Raw genomic sequence first — 21,543 nt, forward strand, 5'->3', positions numbered from 1 at the left:
TACACTGGTCCCTGCAGGGGATGTGCTGTACACTGGTCCCTACAGGGGATGTGCTGTACACTGGTCCCTACAGGGGATGTGCTGTACACTGGTCCCTGCAGGGGATGTGCTGTCTACTGGTCCCTACAGGGGATGTGCTGTACACTGGTCCCTGCAGGGGATGTGCTGTACACTGGTCCCTGCAGGGGATGTGCTGTACACTGGTCCCTGCAGGGGATGTGCTGTACACTGGTCCCTACAGGGGATGTGCTGTACACTGGTCCCTACAGGGGATGTGCTGTACACTGGTCCCTGCAGGGGATGTGCTGTCTACTGGTCCCTACAGGGGATGTGCTGTACACTGGTCCCTGCAGGGGATGTGCTGTACACTGGTCCCTGCAGGGGATGTGCTGTACACTGGTCCCTGCAGGGAATGTGCTGTACACTGGTCCCTACAGGGGATGTGCTGTACACTGGTCCCTGCAGGGGATGTGCTGTCTACTGGTCCCTACAGGGGATGTGCTGTACACTGGTCCATGCAGGGGATGTGCTGTCTACTGGTCCCTACAGGGGATGTGCTGTCCACTGGTCCCTACAGGGGATGTGCTGTCCACTGGTCCCTGCAGGGGATGTGCTGTACACTGGTCCATGCAGGGGATGTGCTGTCTACTGGTCCCTACAGGGGATGTGCTGTCCACTGGTCCCTACAGGGGATGTGCTGTCCACTGGTCCATGCAGGGGATGTGCTGTACACTGGTCCATGCAGGGGATGTGCTGTACACTGGTCCCTACAGGGGATGTGCTGTACACTGGTCCCTACAGGGGATGTGCTGTACACTGGTCCCTGCACGGGATGTGCTGTCTACTGGTCCCTACAGGGGATGTGCTGTCCACTGGTCCATGCAGGGGATGTGCTGTACACTGGTCCCTGCAGGGGATGTGCTGTACACTGGTCCCTACAGGGGATGTGCTGTCCACTGGTCCCCACAGGGGATGTGCTGTACACTGGTCCCTGCAGGGGATGTGCTGTCCACTGGTCCCTACAGGGGATGTGCTGTACACTGGTCCCTACAGGGGATGTGCTGTACACTGGTCCATGCAGGGGATGTGCTGTACACTGGTCCCTGCAGGGGGTGTGCTGTCCCCTCTAGAGCTCTGGGAGATGGTTCACATGATGGCCACTCACATCAGGCTCAGCAGGGATGTTTACGTGTTTTGTAGTAGAGGAACTCTGTCCTGTGCTGAACTTGTGTGTGATCCCAGAGCAGCTTGACAGAGAAATCACCTAAACGCGCTGTCCCCCTAGATAAACACAATATATGTCCACACCTTCAAGAGATCACCACAAGTCATAACACATTGAGACCTGCTATAACTCTAGCAGGGGCCAGAGCTAGGGGCCCACCCACGAGGTATGGAGGGCCAGTTGGAGCTCACACACACACACACACACACACACACACACACACACACACACACACACACACACACACACACACACACACACACACACACACACACACACACACACACACACACAGTATAGAGATACTGATGAGAGAAAGGGGACACCTCACTGTCACTGTCACTCGTTGTCACTTCAAAGACTGACTGGCTGACCATCCACAGTGTGTATGTGTGTTTGGGGCGGGTTATGTGTGTTTGGGGGTTTATGTGTGTGGGGGGGGGGTTATGGGTGTGTGTGCGTGGGGGTTATGTGTGTGTGGTTATGTGTGTGTGTGTGTGTGTGTGTGTGTGTGTGTTTTGTGTGTGTGTGTGTGTGTGGGGGGGGGGGGGGGGGCACTGCCACACACTCCGTACTGTACGTCTCTTTAAACCATCACTCCGTACTGTACGTCTCTTTAAACCATCACTCCCTCACACTCCGTACTGTACGTCTCTTTAAACCATCACTCCCTCACACTCCGTACTGTACGTCTCTTTAAACCATCACTCCCTCACACTCCGTACTGTACGTCTCTTTAAACCATCACTCCCTCACACTCTGTACTGTACGTCTCTTTAAACCATCACTCCCTCACACTCCGTACTGTACGTCTCTTTAAACCATCACTCCCTCACATTCCGTACTGTACGTCTCTTTAAACCATCACTCCCTCACACTCCGTACTGTATTTCAGACCAGGGTGTAACTGGAGGAACATGAGGCGTCTGAACCTTAGCCACTTGTGTTAAAATAACACACCATTCCCCTACCAGAGGGTGAATCAATTTCAGCGGCCCTCGATTCAAACCCATATCAGCTACCACCCAAAACCCCCCTCTCCTCCACCTCCTAACTCAACATGATGGATTACTGGCACTGGAGGTCCCTCAGGGCTCCACACAGACTAGGTAGGGTAAGTCACTGCTGGGACACATTCGTTGGGATGGGGGTATAGAAGGAAGGGAGCGGTGGTGGGTTAAGGAATTACAATTTGACAGAGATCTAGGGTTGGATAGAGAGGGTGAAGGTTCTTCAGGGGTCAGTGGATCCAATCCTGCCTGGACAGAGTGCCGGGCAGCCTCTGAATGGGACTGCCTCTTGGAACCTGATTTAGGGTCAACTTTATCCATTAATATTATTATCACTCTCTTGTCTGGCCTTCCACTGAAGACAGAAAAGGGAGTGGTATCTGAGGTATTTATCTAAACCCCTGTATAAAACACATCTGTGCTGCAAATGACTACTGACAAGCTGCTGTGGTGCAAATAAGACTGGGAATCAATGAGCACTTCATCTGTCAGATGGACTGGGTACGCAGTAGACACACAATTCTCCGATGATCAATTCAGTTAGATACGTTAAATCATGGAATGTATTTTGTAAGGCTAATGTATCTACAGCAATTTATCGCCACAAGTCACCCCACACATCTTCAGGCACTTTATACACAAACAGAGAGAGAAATGGTGAAATGTGCACACAGAGCCCTCAAGAAAGCAGAGCCTTTCCACCAGTCCGTGTTTTAAAGCTGATCAATAGTATGCCCGAAGACAAATTTAAATTATTTATGGCTCAATTTGCATCTGAAATTGCCTGATCAGATGAGGGGAGAGAGAGAGAGAAAGAGAGAATGAGAGAGAAGTAAAACATGCATGCAGATCAGAATTAGGATGATTCCCGCTAATTATTTAAAGCGAGAAAAGAGCAACTCAATTCTTCAACCTTCCATAACAAAGTCATCATCTATATAGAGGTGAATCTGGAGAAGACTCCTCTCAGCCAGCTGGTATGGGGACTCTGTTCACAAACACAAACAGATGCCCACAGAGCCCCAGGACAGCAACACAATTAGACCCAACCAACGAAAACAAAAAGATAATTACTTGACAAATTGGAAAGAATCAACAACAAAAACAGAGCAAACTAGAATGCTATTTGGGCCTAAACAGAGAGTACACAGAGGCAGAATAACTGACCAAAAATGAAGGAAAGCTTTGAGTACCACTATGTACAGACTCAGTGAGCATAGCCTTGCTATTGAGAGGCCACCCTAGACAGACCTGGCTCTCAAGAGAAGACAGGCTATGTGCACACTGCTCACAAAATGAGGTGGAAACTGAGCTGCACTTCCTAAGAGAGAGAGAGAGAGACAGGTCAGCGTGAGAGAGATAGAGAGAGAGAGAGAGAGAGAGAGAGAGAGAGAGAGAGAGAGAGAGAGAGAGAGGTCAGCGTGAGAGAGGCAGCAGCCTGCATTGTCACAGTGGAGAAGCCATCAATAACGTCGGGGCGAGGAGAAGACGGGAGGGAAAAAAAAGGAAACAACAGAACGCAGAGCGACGGGTGCTTCATCTTCTGGAGGGCTAATGGTCCTGAGAGGTGGCTGGCTCAGCACTCCTCTTCTCAGTCTGACTCCTCTTTCCACTCCTCTTCTCAGTCTGACTCATCTCTCCACTCCTCTCCTCAGTCTGACTCCTCTCTCCACTCCTCTTCTCACTCCTCTCCTCAGTCTGACTCCTCTCTCCACTCCTCTTCTCAGTCTCTCTCCACTCCTCTTCTCAGTCTGACTCCTCTCTCCACTCCTCTCCTCAGTCTGACTCCTCTCTCCACTCCTCTTCTCACTCCTCTCCTCAGTCTGACTCCTCTCTCCACTCCTCTTCTCAGTCTCTCTCCACTCCTCTTCTCATTCTGACTCCTCTCTCCACTCCTCTCCTCAGTCTGACTCCTCTCTCGACTCCTCTCCTCAGTCTGACTCCTCTCTCCACTCCTCTTCTCAGTCTGACTCCTCTCTCCACTCCTCTCCTCAGTCTGACTCCTCTCTCCACTCCTCTCCTCAGTCTGACTCCTCTCTCCACTCCTCTTCTCAGTCTGACTCCTCTCCTCAGTCTCTCTCTTCACTCCTCAGTCTGACTCCTCTCTCCACTCCTCTCCTCAGTCTGACTCCTCTCTCCACTCCTCTTCTCAGTCTGACTCCTCTCCACTCCTCTCCTCAGTCTGACTCATCTCTCCACTCCTCTCCTCAGTCTGACTCCTCTCCTCAGTCTGACTCCTCTCTCCACTCCTCTCCTCAGTCTGACTCCTCTCTCCACTCCTCTTCTCAGTCTGACTCCTCTTTCCACTCCTCTCCTCAGTCTGACTCCTCTCTCCACTCCTCTTCTCAGTCTGACTCCTCTCTCCACTACTCTCCTCACTCTGACTCCTCTCCTCAGTCTGACTCCTCTCTCCACTCCTCTCCTCAGTCTCTCTCTCCACTCCTCTTCTCAGTCTGACTCCTCTTTCCACTCCTCTCCTCAGTCTGACTCCTCTCTCCACTCCTCTTCTCAGTCTGACTCCTCTCTCCACTCCTCTCCTCAGTCTGACTCCTCTCTCCACTCCTCTTCTCAGTCTGACTCCTCTTTCCACTCCTCTCCTCAGTCTGACTCCTCTCTCCACTCCTCTCCTCAGTCTCTCTCTCCACTCCTCTTCTCAGTCTGACTCCTCTTTCCACTCCTCTCCTCAGTCTGACTCCTCTCTCCACTCCTCTTCTCAGTCTGACTCCTCTCTCCACTCCTCTTCTCAGTCTGACTCCTCTCTCCACTCCTCTCCTCAGTCTGACTCCTCTCTCCACTCCTCTTCTCAGTCTGACTCCTCTCTCCACTCCTCTCCTCAGTCTGACTCCTCTCTCCACTCCTCTCCTCAGTCTGACTCATCTCTCCACTCCTCTCCTCAGTCTGACTCCTCTCTCCACTCCTCTCCTCAGTCTGACTCCTCTCTCCACTCCTCTTCTCAGTCTGACTCCTCTCCTCAGTCTCTCTCTCCACTCCTCAGTCTGACTCCTCTCTCCACTCCTCTCCTCAGTCTGACTCCTCTCTCCACTCCTCTTCTCAGTCTGACTCCTCTCTCCACTCCTCTCCTCAGTCTGACTCCTCTCTCCACTCCTCTCCTCAGTCTGACTCCTCTCTCCACTCCTCTTCTCAGTCTGACTCCTCTCCTCAGTCTCTCTCTCCACTCCTCAGTCTGACTCCTCTCTCCACTCCTCTCCTCAGTCTGACTCCTCTCTCCACTCCTCTTCTCAGTCTGACTCCTCTCTCCACTCCTCTTCTCAGTCTGACTCCTCTCTCCACTCCTCTTCTCAGTCTGACTCATCTCTCCACTCCTCTTCTCAGTATGACTCCTCTCTCCACTCCTCTCCTCAGTCTGACTCCTCTCTCCACTCCTCTCCTCAGTCTGACTCCTCTCCTCAGTCTGACTCCTCTCTCCACTCCTCTCCTCAGTCTGACTCCTCTCTCCACTCCTCTTCTCAGTCTGACTCCTCTTTCCACTCCTCTCCTCAGTCTGACTCCTCTCCCCACTCCTCTTCTCAGTCTGACTCCTATTTCCACTCCTCTCCTCAATCTGACTCCTCTCTCCACTCCTCTTCTCAGTCTGACTCCTCTCTCCACTCCTCTCCTCAGTCTCTCTCTCCACTCCTCTTCTCAGTCTGACTCCTCTTTCCACTCCTCTCCTCAGTCTGACTCCTCTCTCCACGCCTCTTCTCAGTCTCTCTCTCCACTGCTCTCCTCCGATCGGCTGATGCCCGTGTGGCAGCCATGACAGAGCGCCAAACACACTTGTTTAATCCTTGTCTTTCAGTCCTCCTCTCTACCGATGGGGACAGACACGGAGAAAGATAGATGGATGTGGGGATGAGAAGAGGTCAGGGGTCAGTCCCAGCATGGATCTCATTAAGACTACTCTGGCTTTACCGCCTGGGATGCACCTCTTCACTCCTCTCTCACAATCCTTCACCCCTCTGCACCCCTCTGCACCCCTCTCTCTGTCTCTCTCTCTCATTCCTCCACTCTGTTTCTCCTGGCATATCTCAGACATGGAGAGGACTGCAGTACAGTACTCTACATGCCCTGTTATTCAGAGTCATCTTGTGAAACACAGCAGAGGATTTCCCTGTTGAAGATGGGTTGGGAAGGTCATAGCTGGGACCCTGGGTCAACTAAGGATAGGATGTGCCGTCTCAGGATATAACAGAGTTTGTGTGTGTGTGCGTGTGCGTGTGCGTGTGTGTGTGTGTGTGTGTGTGTGTGGTTGGAAGGTCAGTGTGTTGGTTGGGGACTGTAGAGATTCTTATGATTTATCTGCCTGTAAAAAGCAGCTTCCTAATTTGTGCTGGCCTTTCCTCTTCCTCACATACAGTGGGGAGAACAAGTATTTGATACACTGCCGATTTTGCAGGTTTTCCTACTTACAAAGCATGTAGAGGTCTGTAATTTTTATCATAGGTACACTTCAACTGTGAGAGACTAAAGTCCGTATTGCCCAGCGACAGCCCCGAAACCTGAAGGATCTGGAGAAGGTCTGTATGGAGGAGTGGGCCAAAATCCCTGCTGCAATGTGTGCAAACCTGCTCAAGAACTACAGGAAACGTATGATCTCTGTAATTGCAAACAAAGGTTTCTGTACCAAATATAAAGTTCTGCTTTTCTGATGCTTTTCTCTACATGCTTTGTAAGTAGGAAACTGCAAAATCGGCAGAGTATCAAATACTTGTTCTCCCCACTGTAGTTCAGACAGGGGACTCCAGTCCTGTGTTATTACGGCAGATGCTCAGACAGATTGGGAGAAGGCATTTATGGTGGTCATCCAGCAAGTAGATGACTTGAGATTAGGCAGCAATCTGCATGTCTCTGTCGGGCCAGACTGGACACGTGTGTGTTTGTGTGTTTGTGTGTGTGGTCTAACTTTACTATCCTTTTGGGTTCCAAAATCCTCACAAGGACAGTAAAAAAGGGAAAATTTCGCCGGTCCCCAAAGAAAAATGCTTTTTTAGGCTTAGGAGTTAGGTTTAGGGTTATTGTTATGGTTTGAATTAAGGTTAGGGTTATGGGTTATGATTAGGGTCAGGTTTAGTTTTAGGGTTATATGTTTGGGGTTAAGGTTGGGGTTAGGGTTAGGTTAAGTTTAGGGCTGGAGTTAGGGAAAATAATATTTTTTGGTCCCCACTTGGATAGTAAAACCAATGTGTGTGTGTGTGAGTGTGTGTGTGCGCGTGTGTGTGTGTATGTCTGTGTGTGACCTGCTGTAGATAACAGCACCTATTTATGGACCTGGGCTAACCCCAGCAGTACAGACAGATACAGCGCTGACATATTCAATCTTTTCTTTTTTTATCAGGCCAAGATATTCCCCAGTGGCTCGCCTGCTCTCTCCACCTCTCTTATCACATAATAACATTCCACACCGACTGTCCCTGTCTTCTGCCTTCATCCCTCCATCCTTCTATCCTGTATCATTCAGCAGGAGAGAGAGGGGGAGAGAGTGTGAGAGAGAGAGAGTGTGAGTGAGAGGGAGAGAGGGAGATCGAGAGAGCAGAGAGAGGTAGAAGTAGAGAGGGGGAGAGAGAGGGAGAAGTAGAGAGGGGGAGCGAGAGATTGAGACAGAGAGATAGAGAGGGACAGAGAGACAGAGAGAGAGAGAGAGGGAGAGAGCGAGAGAGGGTGAGATATTAAATTGAATTGAATTGAGAGAGACAGCGAGGGAGAGAGTGAGAGATATTAAATTGAATTGAGAGAGACAGAGAGAGAGAGAGGGAGGGAGAAAGAGAGAGAGAGAGATTCTGAACTGTATCTAGAACAAACCCAAAACATCTGTTTGGTACCTGCATCATCTAGAACAAACCCAAGACATCTGTTAAGTACCTGCATCATCTAGAACAAACCCAAGACATCTGTTAAGTACCTGCATCATCTAGAACAAACCCAAGACATCTGTTTGGTACCTGCATCATCTAGAACAAACCCAAGACATCTGTTTGGTACCTGTTTCATTTGCATTTTTAAAGGTTGGTCGGTGCCTCTCCTTAAGCATCCCATTGTCCTCTTTCTCTCTCCCTACATCTCTTCCCCTCCCTCCCTACGTCTCTTCCCCTCTCTCCCTGCGTCTCTTCCCCTCCCTCCCTACGTCTCTTCCCCTCTCTCCCTACGTCTCTTCCCCTCCCTCCCTACGTCTCTTCCCCTCTCTCCCTACGTCTCTTCCCCTCTCTCCCTACGTCTCTTCCCCTCTCTCCCTACGTCTCTTCCCCTCCTTCCCTACGTCTCTTCCCCTCTCTACCTACGTCTCTTCCCCTCTCTCCCTACGTCTCTTCCCCTCTCTCCCTACGTCTCTTCCCCTCTCTCCCTACGTCTCTTCCCCTCTCTCCCTACGTCTCTTCCCCTCTCTCCCTACGTCTCTTACCCTCTCTCCCTTTTCTCTTCCCCTCTCTCCCTACGTCTCTTCCCCTCTCTCCCTACATCTCTTCCCCTCTCTCCCTACGTCTGTTCCCCTCTCTCCCTACGTCTCTTCCCCTCCCTCCCTACGTCTCTTCCCCTCTCTCCCTACGTCTCTTCCCCTCTCTCCCTACGTCTCTTCCCCTCTCTCCCTACGTCTCTTCCCCTCTCTCCCTACGTCTCTTCCCCTCCCTCCATACGTCTCTTCCCCTCCCTCCTTACGACTCTTCCCCTCTCTCCCTACGTCTCTTCCCCTCTCTCCTTACGTCTCTTCCCCTCTCTCCTTACGTCTATTCCCCTCTCTCCCTATGTCTCTTCCCCTCTCTCCCTATGTCTCTTCCCCTCTCTCCCTACGTCTCTTCCCCTCTCTCCCTACGTCTCTTCCCCTCTCTCCCTATGTCTCTTCCCCTCCCTCCCTCCCTCCCTCCGGACCATAAACACCTCCAACCACACGCACTTAGACTAAACATACACACTTACACGCACATCAGAATGATTTAGTCATATCCGACACTCAATTAAAAGTACATATGTGTATCTGGAGCAGTGCTGCACATGAGCATCTCTCCACCTGAAGAGATAATTAACATTTTCCTGGGGATCCTATTGGCCCAGCTGCATCTTGTCACACTTACATAATACACATGGATTTCCACCGCAAATGTAATCAGCGAAGTGAATGGGGCTAGCACTGCTCTTACATGAGGTTCACTATGATTTATGAACCAGCTCATTGACCCAGTTAATGTTGAATAGAGAGAAAAGTGGGACTGGGAAGGCATCCCTCTCTTATCTGCAGTGGTGAGATGCATGCAGAGGAGCAGGCCTGGGGTCAGTCTGTGGAAGCTTGTCAGGCAGCATTAGATTATCAAAAGCAGAGCACTAAGATACCCTGTAGGCACCATCTAACAGAGGCCTTTTCTCTCTTTCAGCTAATAACTGAAAATGTAAGACAGAAAGAAAAGCCATAATGAAATCTGGTGCACCCTTTCAGCCAGTGTACTGCAAAAAGAAAGGCAAGGCCAGCTCATATATCCATGAGTAGGGCAGCAGTGTGTATTCATTGGATAATATTGAATATAAGGGACATGTTTGGAGAGCTAAGCTCAGTCAATGTACTGGTACTGGTCTGGCCAATCTGGCTCATATTAATAATGCAGCCAGGGACTCCTTTTTGAAGCCTCCTCCCCTCCTCCCCTCTTCCCTCTTCTGCAGCAGTTGAGAGTGGTGGTGGTGTTGAGTGGTGGTGTTGAGTGAGTGGAGCCCAGTGTGGTGTGCAGAGCTCAGCCGTGCTCCTCGACCCAGCAGACACTGACTTCAATTTGTTTCAGAGCTGCAATTCAAGTATCTCACCGGGGTCCTGCTCAACCACTCATGAGAGAGGGAGGTAGAGGTGGGAGAGAGGAGGGAGGGGGGGCAGAGGTGGGCTCAATACAGGGTAAGAGGGGGGCAGAGGTTGATCGAAGGCAGAGGTGGGCATGGAAGATATCACAAATAAACCACTGATTTTACAAGGATTCAGATTAGAATGTGACTTAAAATGAGTGCTAATGCGATTGTCAGAAAGGTTAGAAGCCCAGTAGGGATAGAAGGTGCTGATAACCATGATCACTGCTGTAAGCCCCTGCAATTGGATTTAGTAGACCCCAAACCACCTCTCAGCCCCCTACTCCTCCTATAAGACCTGGCTCTAGTTAGCACCCAGAGAATGGAGAAAGCCTGGACTCCATCCCATCAGTGTTCCTATTCTTTCCTCTCTCTGGCCTTTCCTTATCCTGTCTTCTGCTGAGCTTATAACCCCTGACCCCTCACCTCTGAGCCACTAAAGCATTCAAAACCTAATTTAAACCCTCCTTGACCACCCAAGCCTGGGAGAGAGAGAGTCAGGGAGAGAAAGAGAGAGAGAAAGAGAGAGAGTGGGAGAGTCGAAACAGCAAGAGGTAAAAAAGGATAATCTGGAGACTTCATACATTTTTCATGAATTTTCATTTAGGCTGGGAGAGGCCTCTTACAGCGATCGATAGATCAAGCTGCTGTCACACTGTTAGCACCTGGGGGCTTCTGGGAAGGGAGGGGAGGGGAGGGGACAGGATCAGAGGCGGCCGGTTGGCCCCGGCAACCAACCCCCACCCCATCCCCGCGATTCACGCAGTCCATTTCCCTAATACCCCCTCCCATCCCTACAGCTATCACCACTAGTCAACATTTTCACTACAGCTATCATCATCAGTCAACATTATCACTACAGCTATCACCATTAGTCAACATATCACTACAGCTATCACCACTAGTCAATGTTATCACCCCAGAAACAATGAGAAATGTGCAGCCCCGAGTTCCCACAGTCTATATTCCTTACACCCACAAAACCCATCATAACTCACCTCAGAATGAAACCACACACAATTGGAACAGTCCACACTGATTTAACTATCCATTTCCATGATGTATCATCATTTCCCCTTTCCAAGATGGATGGCCTCTATTTTCATAACAATGCATAAAAAGTGCTGTGTATTGATCAGCTGGGGGAGCAGACTTCATGAAAGGCTCCTCTCACTTAAACTGCCGGTCAGTCCAGCCAATCCCCCTACGGCCCCAGTCCAATACTGTTTCACTACTAATGACCTGAGACCTGGCAGCCCAACTCACTCTTTCCTGCCCTATGTACAACAAGTGGAAGAAGGGTCCAAAATAAATTCATCAAATGTGTTACTAAAGCACAGGCTAGGTCTCGGTTTGTAAAGGTAGGGTGCAGAAGAAACACAGACATATTCCACAGGGTTAACTGAAGGAACTGTCGGTCCTGTAACCTTCCCCAGAGTCACCAGAGTGTTTGTGGCCGCTGGGGCCTTTGTGAGACTCTTCAAAGGTAAGCTGATCTTTGGGTCAGGTGCTGCCTGCATTTCAGTGTCTTCCAGCACAGCAGTGCACAGCACAGCCCTGGAAGCCCGTGTCAAATGTCAATCGGGAGCTTTCATCTGTGACTGTCGCTCCACCCTCCACCCTCCAACCCACTATCCCTCTGCAATAGCTCTGCCCTGACATCATCCAGCTCCCTGTAGTATGACAGTTGGACAAGTCCAACTCAAATGGCTGCCAGGATCCCTCACTAACCTCAAACACCATGATCCCTCCCCTGGGCTAGAACATCTATCCACACAATTATGTCTACTCACTCAAAATACAACACAATGCTGTGTAATCATCTCTTCAGAATACATGCCAAAAAACAATGAAAGCACAGATCAAATGTTCTCTTGAAAGTATACCTCACCAGCTCTTAGTTTGGGTTTAATGTAGGCTATGACATAGAGAACCTCTCCAGTTCTTAGTTTGGGTTTAATGTAGGCTATGACATAGAGAACCTGTCCAGCTCTTAGTTTGGGTTTAATGTAGGCTATGACATAGAGGACCTCTCCAACTCTTAGTTTGGGTTTAATGTAGGCTATGACATAGAGGACCTCTCCAGCTCTTAGTTTGGGTTTAATGTAGGCTATGACATAGAGAACCTCTCAAGCTCTTAGTTTGGGTTTAATGTAGGCTATGACATAGAGAACCTCTTCAGTTCTTTCAGTCACTCAGAAACAGCACGACTTCTAAAGCAAGACACAATAAAAACTAGCATGTCATGTGATTAGGGAGTCTATTCTTAAGCAATAAGGCCTGAGGGGTTGTGGTGTATGGCCAATATACCACGGTTAAGGGCTGTTCTTATGCACGATGCAATGCGGAATGCTAGGATACAGCCCTTAGCCTGGCCCGCCGGAGAGCAAGGCTGATGTTCCTAACCAATTGTGTTTTTTTGTTTGTTTTTTTGCGTTGTTTGTAACTGATTTTGTAACATATTTTGTACATAATGTTGCTGCTACCGTCTCTTATGACCAAAAATAACTTCTGGACATCAGAACTGCGATTACTCAACACGAAATGGCAGAATCCTGTTTTTCCTTTAACGAGTCCAACGAGCCCAACGTGAATGATATACTGCTTTCCTGGGAACAGGCCCAAATCCCTGTAAAGAGAAGGCAGAGAAAAAGGGGCCATAGGGCGGGTTGCCTTCTGAGAATTTGTAGGCAATCAAATAAACCCCCACTTCCTTCCATTCTGCTAGCAAACGTGCAATCTTTGGAAAATAAAATTGATGATCTACGCAGAAGATTAAACTACCAAAATGACATTCAAAACTGTAATATCTCATGCTGTGATCACGCTCTCCGCAGCCGATGTGAGTCTGACCTTTAAACAGGTCAACATTCATAAGACCACAGGGCCAGACAGATTACCAGGATGTTCACTACGAGCATTTGCTGACCAACTGAGAGCATGCACTACCATTTTCAACCTCTCTCTGTCCAAGTCTGTAATACCAACATGTTTCAAGCAGACCACCATAGTCCCCTGTGCTCAAGAACACTAAGGTAACCTGCCTAAATGACTACCAACCCGTAGCACTCACGTCTGTAGCCATGAAGTGCCTTGAAAGGCTGGTCATGAGTCATATCAACACCATTATCCAGAAACCCTAGACTCACTCCAATTTGCATACCGCCCTAACAGATCCACAGATGATGGAATCTTTATTGCACTCCACACTGCCCTTTCCCACCTGGACAGAAGGAACACCTTTGTGAGAATGCTATTCATTGACTACAGCTCAGCACTCAACACCATAGTGCCCTCAAAGCTCATCAACAAGCTAAAGGACCCTGGGACTAAACACCTCCCTCTGCAACTGGATCCTGGACTTCCTGACAGGCCACCCCCAGATGGTAAGGGTAGGTAACAACAAATCTGCCACACTGATCCTCAACACGGGGGCCCCTCAAGGGTGCGTGCTCAGTCCACTCCTGTACTCCCTGTTCACTCATGACTGCACGGCCTTGCACGACTCCAACACCATCATTAAGTTTGCAGATGACACAACAGTAGTAGGTCTGATCACCGACAATGACGAGATAGCCTATAGGGAGGAGGTCAGAGACCTGGCCATGTGGTGCCATGTCAACAACCTCTCCCTCAACGTGATCAGGACAAATGAGATGACTATGGACTACAGGAAAAAGCGGAGCAAGCACACCCCCATTCTCATTGACGGGGCTGTAGTGGAGCAAGTTGAGAGCTTCAAGTTCTTTGGTGTCCACATCACCAACAAACTAACATGGTTCAAGCATACCAATACAGCCATGAAAAGGGCACAACAAAACCTTTTCCCCCTGAGGAGACTGAAAGGATGGCTACCCAGACTATTTGCATTACCCCCCCCACCCCCCTACTATTTTAATTAAACCACTGCTACGCTCTGTGATATCATCTATGCATAGTCACTTAATAACTCTAACAACATGTTCATATTACCTCGACTAACCGGTGCCCCGCACATTGACTCTGTACCGGTACCCCCCGGTATATACTCTTGCTATTGTTATTTTGCTGCTGCTCTTTAATTACTTGTTACTTTTATTTAATATTCTTTCTTTTAAAAAACTTTTTTTAAAACATTTTACCCCCTTTTCTCCCCAATTTCGTGGTATTCAATTGTTAGTAGTTACTATCTTGTCTCATCGCTACAACTCCCGTACGGGCTCAGGAGAGACGAAGGTCGAAAGCCATGCGTCCTCCGAAACACAACCCAACCAAGCCGCACTGCTTCTTAACACAGCTCGCATCCAACCCGGAAGCCAGCCGCACCAATGTGTCGGAGGAAACACTGTGCACCTGGCGACCTGGTTAACGCGCACTGCGCCCGGCCCGCCACAGAAGTCGCTAATGCGTGATGAGACAAGGATATCCCTACCGGCCAAACCCTCCCTAACCCGGGAGACGCTAGGCCAATTGTGCGTCGCCCCACGGACCTCCCGGTCACGGAGGCACAGCTAGCACTGCGATGCTGTGCCCTAGACCACCCAGGAGGCCCTATTTATTATTCTTATTCGTTTTTTAAATTATTAAACTTCATTGTTGGTTAGGGGCTCGTAAGTAAGCATTCCACTGTAAGTTCTACTACACCTGTTATATTCGACGCATGTGACAAATACAATTTGATTTGATTTGGTATACTGGCCAAGTATCACAAACCCCAGAGGTGCCTTATTGCTATTACAAACTGGTTACCAACGTAACTAGAGCAGTACCAATACATATTTTGTCATACCCATCGTATATGGTTTGATATACTGCACTACGCCTTTCAGCCAATCAGGATTCAGGGCTCGAACCACCCAGTTTATAATGTCTATTAAAAGTTATCTGATTGAATTCCCTTTCAGAACAAACACAGTGAAATTAACTGTAGTTCACAAAGACTAAAATTGTATTTTAAATAATTGCATTATTAGATGTTGGAAGAAAACCACAATGTCCAACAAAAATATGTTTAATGTCTCGGCCTGTCTTGAGGCTTTAAACATAAACTCAGTCATTCCTTCTGGAGAGCAAAGGACAAACAACCCGTTGAGTCTGCCTTTTTCATCAGTAAGTTTGGTATGGAAAATCATTCAACCCTTATAAACATGGAGAGCAGCATAAAGAACCTAAGAGGACGACTGAGCAAAATATGAACATGTAATGTATGTAATTGTTGACTTACATGCTACTTCCAGGGATGCATTGCGGCTGACAGCTTCTCCCAGGTAGTTGCGGGCGACGCAGACGTAGGAGCCCTCATCCGGTTTGGAGCGTCGTCCGTGGACGATGCGTAGGAAGAAGAGGGAGCCGCTGGGAAGGAGCATGCGGTGAGACCGCGGGTCGTCTTTGTCCGTTTCCACCCGCTCCCCGTCCTTGTACCACTCCACCGTGGGGCTGGGCCGCCCCTCCGCCTTGCAGTTGAGGGTGGCGGGCTCCCCCTTGGACACGATCAGGTCAGAGGGGTGCTCTACGATCCGGGGTGGGGAGTCCTCCTGGCGCAGACGGGATCCTGGGAAGAGAAGAGGAGAATAAGAGGCTATGACGAACAGCACAACATGAACAGTGGATGCTTTTAACATCTCAGTGTTTTCCTCAAATTAGATTTCTTAATTCTAGCATGCTCAAATCTCTCATAAAAACAGAACTTATAGGCAGGAAGAGACTATTGAAGGTGGTCCTATTAGTATCCATTCAACTAGTATAGCCATAGGTTCTTCTGCTTGCTTGTTCTGTCTTTCCACCTCATCAGGTGATAGTAGGACAGGGCTTCAACCACCAGTTCAACCACCAGTCAATCCACCAGTCCAACCACCAGTCCAACCACCAGTCCAACCACCAGTCCAACCACCAGTCCATCCACCAGACCATCCACCAGTCCAACCACCAGTCCATCCACCAGTTCACCCTAGTCCAACCACCAGTCCAACCACCAGACCAACCACCAGTCCAACCACCAGTCCATCCACCAGACCAACCACCAGTTCAACCACCAGTCCATCCACCAGACCAACCACCAGTCCAACCACCAGTCCAACCACCAGTCCAACCACCAGTCCAACCACCAGTCCAACCACCAGTCCATCCACCAGACCATCCACCAGTCCAACCACCAGTCCATCCACCAGTTCACCCTAGTCCAACCACCAGTCCAACCACCAGTCCAACCACCAGTCCATCCACCAGACCAACCACCAGTTCACCCTAGTCCAACCACCAGTCCAACCACCAGTTCACCCCAGTCCAACCACCAGTTCACCCCAGCCCAACCACCAGTTTACCCCAGTCCAACCACCAGTTCCCCCCAGTTCAACCACCAGTTCACCCCAGTCCAACCACCAGTTCAACCACCAGTTCACCCCAGTCCAACCACCAGTTCACACCAGTCCAACCACCAGTTCCCCCCAGTTCAACCACCAGTTCACCCCAGTCAAACACCAGCCATCTGCTCCTCTCTACCATACATTTAAGGCCTCCTGGGTAATTGGACCCAAGGGGAAACAGAGTATAGAGGCGTGGAGACAGCATACATCTGAAATCCAGCTACACACACACATGCATGCGTGCACACACAAACACACACACACATACATTCACTCAAAGGGGAGAGAAGAGGGGGCATTGTGGACACAGCCACAAACAAAATAATATCAGCCCCCCCACTGTCAGAGGTCTGTCTCTGTGTAACGTGACTGTTCAGAAGGTTGGGTCTGGGGCCAGTGCTGGATCTGGTAAAATGCTAATCCTTTGTTATTCAGAACATGGACTGTTCCTTTTAAGTGGAGCTACCACGGGGCCAGCTAATGTCTTTATAGTGGAGCTACCACTGGGCCAGCCAGGGTCTTTATAGTGGAGCTACCACTGGGCCAGCTAGGGTCTTTATAGTGGAGCTACCACAGGGCCAGCCAAGGTCTTTATAGTGGAGTTACCACTGGGCCAGCCAGGGTCTTTATAGTGGAGCTACCACTGGGCCAGCCAGGGTCTTTATAGTGGAGCTACCACTGGGCCAGCCAGGGTCTTTATAGTGGAGCTACCACTGGGTCAGCTAGGGTCTTTATAGTGGAGCTACCACTGGGCCAGCCAGGGTCTTTATAGTGGAGCTACCACTGGGCCAGCCAGGGTCTTTATAGTGGAGCTACCACGGGGCCAGCCAGGGTCTTTATAGTGGAACTACCACTGGGCCAGCCAGGGTCTTTATAGTGGAGCTACCACTGGGCCAGCCAGGGTCTTTATAGTGGAGCTACCACTGGGCCAGCCAGAGTCTTAATGGTGGAGCTACCACTGGGCCAGGAATGTGAGTCTGGCAGCTATGATAATGCTGCCCCAGCCCATTCCCAGTGCCATGTGTATCTCTCTGTGACCAAGTCTTAACCCTGCAGATAAGATGCCAGAGGCCACATTTACATCACTGAGGCCCCGCAAAAGCTCCAGAGAAAAGAGTTTGATCCACCACTGAACCGTCACACATGCAGGCCTGGAGCAGAACGAACAGGGCTTTACTCTGTCAACTACTTACTTAGTATTTTCCTCTGAATGTCATCTAATGCCCACAAACAAAAATTGTTGATCAATAAATAAACTGTTGATCAATAAATAGAGTATGTATTGTTGTGAGCCACCTCCCAGTCAATGAAACATGCAACCTAATACACTGCTTAATAGTCTTGGAGCAGGAGAAAGGATGGCGATAGGCATTAAGACTGCAGTGCCATGTGTGTGTTTGTACAAGGCTGTGCCCTTCCCTGGGCCAGTAGTGAAGGTGTGAGTGGGTGAGTTACTGTATAGAGGAGCAGTGTACTGTCCACACAGCCCTTCGTGCTTCCCTGCCTGCCTACCTTTGTCATGGCTAACTGCAGTATGGGACTCAGAAATACATTAGTCACAGCAGCATAGTAGATGTGTAGTTCTTTGTTCAGCTGGGTGTCCCACCTCATACCTGTATACCCTGGGGAGGGGACACACTGTATCCCAGCCTGGTTCACTGTTAAAAGGACACACTGTACCCCAGCCTGGTCCCCTGCTAAAAGGACACACTGTACCCCAGCCTGGTCCCCTGTTAAAAGGACACACTGTACCCCAGCCTGGTCCCCTGTTAAAAGGACACACTGTACCCCAGCCTGGTCCCCTGTTAAAAGGACACACTGTACCCCAGCCTGGTCCCCTGTTAAAAGGACACACTGTACCCCAGCCTGGTCCCCTGTTAAAAGGACACACTGTAACCCAGCCTGGTCCCCTGTTAAAAGGACACACTGTAACCCAGCCTGGTCCCCTGTTAAAAGGACACACTGTACCCCAGCCTGGTTCCCTGTTAAAAGGACACACTAGGGGAGAAACCTAACAGTCAGCAACAAAACACTTCAAAAACCTGAGTGTGTGTTCCTCTTAGCATGGGTCAGGCAGATCAGACAGTGGTGCACTGACCCCAGAACAGGGCCATTGTCTGTTCCTCTCTCACCTAATTTGGGCTAATTCCCTCCATTTCACTGTCATTGATTAGCGATCAGGCCTGGTGTCCAGGGCCTAAGTGGGGCCACAGACAGGGGCTTGTAAGGGAGGGGGTGGGAAGCACAATCAGCTCATGGTGTCCATCTTCCATTGATCTAATCTCCATGGCTTTGTGTAGCTGCTCCCCTATACATCTGCTGTTGGTTGTGAAACGAGAAAATCCATGTGGCCAGCCATTTTGCTTTTTCTATTCAGTAATGAAACTACTCTCCCCTGCTTCTCTGTCCCTGGCTTTCCCCACCTCCATTAGCAGTGTTAGGGAAGGTAAACACCAACTCAGTCTAGCCTTGCAGCCAGTGTCTCTGAAGGTGTTAGAGTGTACGGGTTCATGTTAGTATTGTGGTGCTAAGTGAGTTAATGAATGAGGTACTGTTTTACATGATGACATATATAAATGGCGGGTTGAGATAAGGACTTGGAGACCCTCTCTCCCCCAGATGGAGTGCCAACAACACATTCATTCCTATCTCATTGGAGCATCTGCTTCACCCACAATCCACTGGGCCCACAGTAGCTCTACAACCAAACCAACGCCCAGGCGCCACGCCAAAACTGTGGAGACTCGATTAGATTTATATCAGTCTGATTTATTTTAATCTAATTTATTTTCCAATCTAGTACCTTCTAATCAGTTAAACCTTAAGTCTCTGTCTGCTATCCTGTATCCTGTGGACATTTACCAAGCAGATGCATCCACTATTGTCCTTTCCCTGCCAGGCAAACCAGAGCTGTGTAGATGGAAGGAGAGAGTGGCAAATGTGACTGGTCAGACTGACCTTCCTGTCCAGCAGAGGGATGGCTATGCTAATATATATTCATACAGTAATAAAACTGAAAATAACGCAATGAATCCATCCGTGTACATGTAAATGAAACGGATGAATGGGAAAATAGCAAAAGATTTAACACCTGTGAAATGAAGCCATATGAAACAGCTGAGTAACCGCAATGAACATCTGCACACACACACACACACACACACACACACAGAGTGGTGTCCCCCAGCACCACAGTCCCCTTGCTCCCCTCCTCCCTGTGCAATGCCCCCAGCCCCAGCTAGATCCAGAGACAGAGAGGATCAAAGTGAAAGGCTAATGCATCTTCCCATCAGCCACCAGGCCATACAGCTCACCAGCCTCCCGACTCACAGGAGAGAAAGTCAATTTGCTGCTTCCTATTCGTTCCCCCTTCTCACTCCTTTTACGGTAAATGGGCTTTCTGTTGCCCTCTTAATGTGATCATTGGTGCTGTGCAATCAAGTGCTCTCTGAGCTGAGGCGAGTGCACTTCACAGGGTCTCAGGGCACATGTTCCAATCAAATACCTGTCTTTCCCCTGCTCTGCAATAACACCGCCATTACTTTACACCAGCAGCGCGCCGTGGTGCGCTGGGTCAAGCAGCCGGTCATCCACTCCTCAACTAAAGCACAGACCAGGCAGCAAACAAACAAGCACAGAGGAGAGAGAAAGAGGGGAGGATATGAGGGATGACTGCACCCACTGACTCCTCTTCTGTCTTTTAACTGCAGGGGTTTGACCAAGATTGGAAACATTTCTCAGACGTTGTTGCAGTGGTCTAAATGCATCTGCTATCTTTGTCTTAATCCTGTGGCTCAGATCTAGCAGGGCCTTTCTTCACCATAGATGTGTTGGCAAAACATATATTGACTGCCAAGAAGTCATAAACCGAATCATTAAAACAAATCCCAGAAAACACATTGACACATAAAAACCTCCAACACACCTCCATTTGTTATGAGGAGTTTTTACATCTTCCTTTTGGAGCCAGAATGTTATAGCGGTTTGGCCAAAGCCTGACTATAAACATCTGTTTAAAACCTCTTAAGGATCAGACCATTTTTTTCAATTTTCGCCTAAAATGACATACCCAAACCTAACTGCCTGTAGCTCAGAACCTGAAGCAAGGACATGCATATTCTTGATATCATTTGAAAGGACACACTTTGAGGTTTGTGGAAATGTAAAAGTAATGTAGTAGAATATAACACAATAGATCTGGTAAAATATAATACGAAGAAAAAAACAACCGTTTTTGTATTTTTTTCTGTACCATCATCTGAAATGCAAGAGAAAGGACATAATGTAATGCCCAGGCACATTTTAGATTTTGGCCACTAGATGACAGCAGTGTATGTGCAAAGTGTTAGACTGATCCAAAGAACCATTGTATTTCTGTTAAATCTTTTGTATCAAGACGGCCCAAACGTGCCTAATTGTTTTTTTAATAACTTTTCAAGTTCAAAACTGTGCACTCTCCTCAAACAATAGCATGGTATTATTTCACTGTAATAACTACTGTAAATTGGACAGTGCAATTAGATTAACAAGAATTTAAGCTTTCTACCAATATCAGATATGTCTATGTCCTGGGAAATGTTCTTGTTACTTACAACCTCAAGCTAATCGATCCTGTAGAGGTTAACTACATGTGTGCATGAGCGCATCTCTCTATCTCCTTCTCTCTCACTGCCCAGGAAAGAGCAGGCTATATCAGCCACAGGTGGCCGCTGCCACCTTAATTAGGGAGGACGGGCTCATATGTAGTAATGGCTGGAACGGTTAATGAAATGGTATCCAACAAGTCAAACACATGGTTTCCACGTGTTTGATGCCATTCCATTGACTCCATTCCAGCCATTATTACGAGCCGTTCTCCCCTCAGCAGGTTACATCAGCAGCATATCTACCCCACACAGTGACCACACAAGAAGCAGGTCTCTTTATATTATCTTCAGCACATATTTATTCATATGTAGACCAGAAGGTTGGGCCTTTGATCATCTTGTTGTAATTATTTTTATTAGCTCCCAGGAGAAATCCCCAGCCCACCAACCAAATCAATAGTCACACGAGTCTCCTCCAGGGCAGGTAGGAAGGGCTCCCCAAAGAGACATCAGTTATTCTGCCAACAGACAGGAGCGCGTGCAGATCACAGGTATCCAAGGGCAACCTC

General features: G+C 48.9%; 1 protein-coding gene across 1 annotated transcript in view; it reads right to left on the reverse strand.

Annotated features, from left to right (window-relative positions):
- LOC139385511 (roundabout homolog 2-like) overlaps positions 1–21,543 on the reverse strand; it is a 344,996-nt gene that overhangs the window by 310,801 nt on the left and 12,652 nt on the right. The window contains exon 2 of the mRNA XM_071130632.1: positions 15,251–15,577. Within this exon, the coding sequence (XP_070986733.1) occupies positions 15,251–15,577 (327 nt within the window). The remainder of the gene's footprint in view (positions 1–15,250; positions 15,578–21,543) is intronic.

This window comes from Oncorhynchus clarkii, chromosome 27 (genome assembly GCF_045791955.1).
Source record: "Oncorhynchus clarkii lewisi isolate Uvic-CL-2024 chromosome 27, UVic_Ocla_1.0, whole genome shotgun sequence".
NCBI classification, from domain to species: Eukaryota; Metazoa; Chordata; class Actinopteri; order Salmoniformes; family Salmonidae; genus Oncorhynchus; species Oncorhynchus clarkii.